We start from the raw sequence: 7,742 nt of genomic DNA on the forward strand, positions 1-7,742 counted from the left end.
ACTCGTTAAATGTGTGTAAGCTGGTCAAGGAGTCACTATTTGTGTACCGACTGTTACTCCAGCTTTGTTTAGATCCGGTCTGGGGTGAGCAAGCTAGGGTTTTGTATTTGTTCATTTTTGCGTTAGTAACTCCAATACTGCTGTGTCTACCTTTTGATGTGAAAGGTGTGGTTACACAAACAGACAAAACAATAGTTATACTATGGTTTTACTCTTGGAAATACATCACAAATTCATGTAATGTTTAATGCGGGCCAAAAGGTGAAACTGGGAGAGGCCGTGGCGTTGTTTTCATCATATAACACTCGCCTCATTCTCACTGCAGATGCATGAAGGCTGAAACGTATTTCTTAATCCCCTCAAGCGCTTTCTATCCACAGCCCTGGCAGCCGGCCCCGCTGATTACTCTAACTGCAGCCACATTAATCCATAAATTCAACCATATGTAAGCCCACGTCCAAGCATAATGTTGGCTGTGAAGTTAACAAGTTTAACCTAATAACCTAAACATTACCATCTGTGTCATTATCAACAGCTGAGTTAATTAGGACTTCAGCGCTGAGTGGCACTGACAGGTCTGCATACCTGCACTGAAAGCTGAATACTGTAACATTTGACACGCTGCAGATGGATCTATTGCTTCATGGTTGTCAGCAATCAGTGAAAATCTATAAAAAAATACTTTTAAATTAGAAATCTGTTTATCTTACACGAAAAACTTTTTTTGTAAAAATCCAGTCTTCTGTTTAAGACTCGATTTGCTTTGGTCGCATGATGGATCTACAACAAGTACGCCGGGGGGCAAAAGTTCTTTCTATAAAGTTTGATGGAGAATCTGTGATGCTACATGCTCTTTTCTTTTCCCAAGGTTGTGGGGCTTGTTTAAGTGATCAGCATCATAGACTGTCTGATTAACAGAATGAACATCCTGAATATATGGACATATGTCGAAAATAGCAGAAACCTTCCATGACCATTGCAGTCCCCAGACCCAAATCCTACAAAATCCTGCGGGGTCAGCTGAAGAGCAGATGAGACCAGACTCTGGACAGTCCAGAGACACAAAGACTACACAGACAGATCAAAGGTCCATGTGGTAGGGCGTGCTGCGATGGTGCAGGGGTACTGAGCACCACCCATATACGGAGGCCTTAGTCCTCGACATGGCTGACCCAGGTTTGAGATATATATATATATATATATAGATAGATAGATAGATAGATAGATAGATAGATAGATCCTCTGGTACAGGTAGAAAAGCTCAAAAAACTGTATTTGATGATTTCCGAAGCACAAAATAGGAAATAAAATGCATACCAAAGGTAATTATTCATTATTTTCCAGTAGCATTGACATGGCAATCTGTTACAAGACCAAGACCTTAATGAAAGAATGCTGAATCCAGAATGGAATGCTTTCTCAATTTACACATTCAGCATTATGTCATGTTCCCAAATGTTCAGCATGCCGATTTAAAGTCACGGTGTGCATAGCAAGTTGGTCTTCTCTTCCTGCTTACTCCTCTCTGCTGACCTCAATGTTATGGGGACTTCCCATTAGCTGGATTCAAATCCTGTGGAGGATTTTGTGATGTTTACATTGAATAACTGGATGCTAATAAAAGTGTCTATGAGAACGTACATTAGAATTTTTTTACACAAAAGTACAGCTCAAAACATCATACTATCAGGAAAAGCTCAAAGTTATACATAAATAGAAAATGTATGTCGTATTCACTGAATTTCAGGGCGTCATTCTTTGAAAGAGATGCTTGAAACATTTCACTCTGTGTAATTAATTCATATACGTTTTAGTTTCCTGAAATGAGCAACAAACAATATTTACCTTTTTTATGATATTCTTTCAATAATCTTGTACATTGTCTCCCTTTTGGAGCTTTTATAACAGTAGGATCGTAAAGCCACCACACGAGGGCAGTATTACATCATACATATCAGTCTGCTGGTACGCAAAAGCTGTGATTTACAAAGTTTGGCATCAATCTACATTGTTAAAAAATCATTATCATATCCTTTTGGAGAGAAAAAATAACTTTGCCTTGACATTTATCTGCAAATAAAAAGTATTTTGCGCAAGATACATAAACTTACTACAACACACAAGTTTAATTTCCAGATTGGGATGCTTTATAATCATTTGTACAGTAGACATGCATGACAGTAAAATGAATAGTGTAGAAATCATTAAGACACCAAAAACTGAAAAAGTGTCCAGAGGAGCAGCATTAATACAAGTCAGAATAGTATCTGTACATAGTCAAGTTAAACATTATCTATTATGGCCCATGAACACTAACCTTGACTTTCAGCAGGTTTGGTTAGACATTTGGTTGAAATACAGTACAACAAAAATATATATAAGCTTCTCGTATAAAGACACATAGGGAACTATGTAAAAGGTGGAAAAAGCTAACTGTTTTGAAGCACCCAGATTAACTTGTGAATGTCCTGTAAGAGCAAACTTGATTACAAATATCAAAGATAGACTGAAAATGAGGTTGTTTTGTATAAAAAAAAAACACATGGAAAGGATTTCAATGGCATGGCACAAAACCTGTAGCAAAGATTGCAGCATTTGCTACTTTTCTGAATCACTTCTTCACATATTCAGCACTTGTATACTGGCTTTTCAGACACCTGGACATATCAAAGGTTCTCTATTGAACCTTTTAAATACGAGCAATGGTATGAGAATTTGAAATTACTTTTCTTCTGAGAAATTCTTACAGGGTCCAAACACAGCAATGAATTGTAATGTAATAAACACTTGAATTGAAATATCTACTTTTAATAGAGCACTGAATACTTGGAATAGTAAAATAAAGGCAATGTTCACAAGGTGCTAAAACCCCCCAAAATGACTAACTCATTAGCTGAGGTAATATCTGGTCAAACCATAAACCAGGAAGTCATTGATTGTTAAGGTTGTGTGTGCATCTCAATAATTAGAAATTCATAAAAAAAAAAAAAAAGAGATATAAAAGTTGCCTTGGAGAGCCGTGTCATTTGCTGTTGTCAGTCGATAGCATTTAATCAAGTCTAAAGAGCCATCAATCAGGACATTTTAGAGTACTCAATGCTTCCACCTGCTGAAAGGCTTTATGGAGATGCTGATTCAATTTTCCAGCAGGGCTTGGCACCACAGCCAACACTACCAATACCTGCTTTGAAGACAGTATCATTGTGCTGGCCTGCCCAGCAAGACACCTAATCTAAACACCCCAGAGGAGCCATGTGCCATTGTCAAGATACAGTACACCAGAACCAACAGTGTGAACAACACTACTATAAAAGCACCTTCCTTAACACCTGAGCAGAGCCACTGGCTGATCACTTCCACACCAGGCTGCACTGATGCAGTAATCTATCCCAAAAGAGTCCAGATCAAGGATTGGGAACATAAACTGTACACTACATGATATAGTTTTTAGTAATTGGCTCTGTATTGAAACCCTTTTATCTAATTTGCATGTAATATTCTATTTTATGTTTTAATTGCCTGTAAGCCATCATCAGCCAAATTACCTGAAAAAAACGCTGGAAATTTTAACACGCTGTGTGCAATGGATGTGTATCATAGATTAGTTGAACTTTTCGATGATCTTCTAACAGATAATCATCAGGACCAAGGCGTGACGCCATCGTTATCAATAGTTTTAATTTTCTACCGTGGTATTTTCCATTTTCTAAAACTATTATCAGTTAATGTCTCCATTTATTCTCTCACTGAACTGAGCGGCGCGCTGAAACCACACCTTCTCCACGTGCTCCTTTCCCAGTTGCCAGAGTTGGTGGAGGATCTTGATTCCCTTTCTGGATGTAATCATGAGGTACTCTTCGTTTTCTGGGTGCAACGTCACAGAATACCGAGCCAAAACCAGCGACTGGCAGAAGCGGGAGAGCACCAGCACATAGAGGGAGTCTTTCTCGTCCTCGTTGAGGGGGAAGACACTTTCCCAGCCGGCGAGGACAGGCCCAGCGACCTCGATGGGATCAGGATGTTCGATCATCATGTACATTATTGTGATGGCGAGTTCATTGACGTAGTAGCCGCTGTTCATGTCCCCAAAGTCTAGGATGCCAGAAATCTTGTAGCCATGACTGTCATCAGGTTGCACAAGCACATTCAGGTCATTGAAGTCACCATGATTAATACCTTAAACAAAAATGAGACAGCTTTATATAAGCAGGCACTAAAACCCTTAAATCTTAAAAGAAATTTTAAATTGTCCCAAAGAGAATCTTACAATGGAACGTAAACTCACATTTTCGAAAATTGGAGCGTTTGGGTATCACCGAGTTTTTGTACTGATGAATGACAGATTTCACGACTTCTTGAAGAGGATCTCCGTCTAAAACACCCAGGTATCCTTCCAGGAGGAGAATGTTCGACAGGCTCCAGATGAAATTCTCCCTCTGCAGAAAGCTGAGATGAGGGTGCTCCATCTAAAAAGGGAAAGGAAAGCAGCTCACCAAGCAGCTAACTAACACGAAGCGGAAAAACACAGCCGTGTTGTTTTTCAAAGCTTAGCAACACAAGAAGCGCTTAAAAAGACAAATTAACAGCACTTAGCTTTAAAATAAAATGTCACGGTGTCACTGAAGTGTACCTATCATACCTTTTGAAGGACTTCATCCATTCTAGCCGCCGTTCTGCCGGTTTCATATAATAACTTCGGTGTTAAAGGGACCTTTGAAATAGTCACTCCAGGTAAATGAGTGAACAGCCGGACCAGGTATTTCTGACAGCCGTACCCACAGTCTGTCAAGAAAAGAAGACAGAAGTAGCCTTATAGTAATTTCCTCTATTTTAAACTGCATAAATACAGAACCAGCGTGCTGTGACTTTTTACAAGGGCATGTTTCTCATTACAGCAGTACTTGGATATTAATAATACAGAGGATGTGAACTTGTTACCCTCATATACAGGGCTGAGACCAAAGCTACAAAATTATATTCCAGCCTTGAGCCTGCATTAGACCCTTTCTACCACTTATCATGCATGTTGTTATTTCTCTGAGACGCTAGCTGGACTAGGGTCACATCCAAATACACACGTTCACAGACTTACAGCACATACTCATTAGGTACTTTTCTTCATGTTAAACTGGATACAGTTACCTAGGTGGTGCGGAGCGCCTTAAGGCAGGGATAATCATGGCTTCTCATCACAGTAGATAACATTAAAGATCATTTTGTTTGACACATAGTTGGGAAATAAACTCATTATGGCCCACAATGTTTCAGAAATGAAAATATAATTTCAACAAAGCAAGATTAATTAGGTAAGTAGCTTGCAAAGGTCTCTACACCCGTTGCAGTTTTTCACATTGTTCTAAAAACAATCAATGTGCATTCTTGCACAAATCATTTCTGCACATACAAATGGTTTTTAAGAAATACTCACCTGTAAACTGGGATCGCACACTGTCTCTTTGTCCCGCATTGTTTACATTTCAATTGTACTGTTAAATCACTGCTGCACTTCACCCTGTAACCTTATTCTGTAATTTACCTTATCCTGTAATCTACTGCAATTCACTGTAAATTTCAAGCTGTATGCAAACGAAATTTCGTTCTGCACGCACTCTGTGCATACAGAATGACAAATAAAGTTGTCTAAGTCTAAGTCTTATTGAGATTTTATCAGAAAGACAAAAACCAAAAAACACAGTTGTAAGGGGGAAGGAGGTCCAGAACTCTGGTGGATTAGTTGTGCACTCCACATATGCCCATCTGTCCATTTTATTGATTATCCAACTCATGTGCGTATTTCTTTTAATCTGAGTAGGCAATTTTTATTAACTGCTTAGTATTTTTTCTTATGTTGTAAATTTGCCCTTACTGGTCAGTCTTATTCCTATTTTTGGTTTGTAGACTTTTCCCCTTTTTGCACATGCTTCCATTTGCCTTTCACTTTGCTGCTGGAACATCTTAATTTCCCTGCTGTAAGACAATAAATGTTGTTTCTATTCTACATATTTTAAATATGGTCATCTATGGAAAATTGGTAAGAAGAATACCATTGCTAGAAATTGAAGACTTAATTGCAGTTTGCCATAAGCCATTTAGGGGACGCTGCAAACATATGGCAGGTGGTGCTATGGTCACATGATCAGAGCTGCAACGGTTGGAACACAGGAAAAATGCTATGAGTTGCAAATAAATAAATAAAAAGATGTAGATTATAATCTCAATCCAGTGGGACTGAGTTTGGGCTCTTTTGCAAAGGGAGACCAAAACTTTCAGTCTGTAGAAACGCAAAGCAATTAGAGACTCCCAAATAATATATCAATGTATTCATGTATGTAAATTACAAACCATCCACACCTAGTCATGATGACATTTAATAACAATTATCCTGTCAAACAGTCTAAATGTTCAATTAAAAATCCATTTTCTCCTGCTATGTTCAGAATGAGTCAGTTATCCCACTAAAGCTCATTTAGTTTTTTAACTCTCAGAGCGTGGACATGGTCCATCAGGGGGTTGAATCGGTCTGGAATTGAGATGCTGGGCTCAGGTGAGGTTTCTGTAAATCAGGAAGCCTTGATCATACTTTATTTCAAGGGAAGTTATTTTTCTTCGTATTTTGCCTTGGACCTATTGATTGCTTCTGTTATGGTTGGATTCAGAAAGAAACCAGGAAACTATGCACTGCACCACATTTCTAAGATTACATATTTTCTTTATGTTTCTTTAGAAAAAAAAACTGTTTATGTGCTCTAAACAAATAAAAAAAATTGGATATTGTCTGTAATGTGTTTTCCATTATTTTTACAAATGACGCTCAGTGGAGAAACTCTACTTAAATCCCTTGAATGGGTTTTCCAAGACCACAAGCTCAAAACCATCATGACCTGAATCAATGTTTCTATGAGAGACAGAACTAGAGCTTTAAAAATGAAACCAGCACAAATCATCTGTTGATACGTTGTTGTTGTTTTTAGATTTAACTTTAAACATATACCTGATTTGCCTTCAGTTCTAAAAACACATTTTATTTCTAAGCAATTTGAACATCCATGTGCTCCTTTCAGATACACTCTAATTGTCTCATACCAACTTCCTCCAGGCTCATGAGTTGTCCCGTGGTGGTGGGCACGACTGCTTGAGTGGGAAGCCCGTTCTGGTTAAGGAAAGACATGGCGTGGGTCTGCAGCTCAATGATGGTGGCGTTCTTGCTGTCCTCTGTGTTCATGATCTTCAGGACGAACTCTCCGCCCTCGGTGGGAGCCACGTAGAAGTTCTGGTCATCGTAGCTGGGCAGTGGGCGTATTTCTGTTGCCGTCAGGTTGTAGAGCCTCTTTATGATCTCAGACACCTGAGAGGGGCTGAAGTCGGGCTTTGCGTGCTTCACTGACATTTCTGCTGAATAAAACCAATATATTACCAGAGGAGAGACAAAGCCAGGAAAGACAAATTGATGATTTGCACGCGGTTCTTATAATACACTTTAAATCTGAATGTTGGCCCATACACAATTTTGCTTAATCATTAAACAAAGCTGGTGCTTAAACTCAAAACTACATAGCTAATGTGCAACAATGATTGCTTATTTCTACAATGTTAATCACAATTATTTAGCCTTGCAACCTTTGTGTGTTCATTTCATAGACGTCTTATCAACAAAACTGTTTAGGACAGATCCGAACACACTGACGAATTAGGAAACAACAAAGTAAACTAATCTGCGTCCTTCGGATCGTGATCGTTGCTCA

At 38.7% G+C, this 7,742-nt stretch overlaps 1 protein-coding gene across 1 annotated transcript; it reads right to left on the minus strand.

Annotated features, from left to right (window-relative positions):
* Window positions 1-2,107: 2,107 nt before the first annotated feature.
* Window positions 2,108-7,389, minus strand: hykk.2 (hydroxylysine kinase, tandem duplicate 2). The gene is made up of 4 exons (XM_012849557.3): window positions 7,084-7,389; window positions 4,640-4,782; window positions 4,286-4,466; window positions 2,108-4,176 (listed from the first exon to the last, which is right to left on the minus strand). The coding sequence occupies exons 1-4, from the start codon at window positions 7,385-7,387 to the stop codon at window positions 3,719-3,721; spliced, it is 1,086 nt and encodes a 361-aa protein (XP_012705011.2). The 5' UTR covers window positions 7,388-7,389; the 3' UTR covers window positions 2,108-3,718.
* Window positions 7,390-7,742: the final 353 nt, after the last annotated feature.

The sequence above is a fragment of the Fundulus heteroclitus genome, chromosome 9, assembly GCF_011125445.2.
Source record: "Fundulus heteroclitus isolate FHET01 chromosome 9, MU-UCD_Fhet_4.1, whole genome shotgun sequence".
Taxonomy (NCBI): Eukaryota; Metazoa; Chordata; class Actinopteri; order Cyprinodontiformes; family Fundulidae; genus Fundulus; species Fundulus heteroclitus.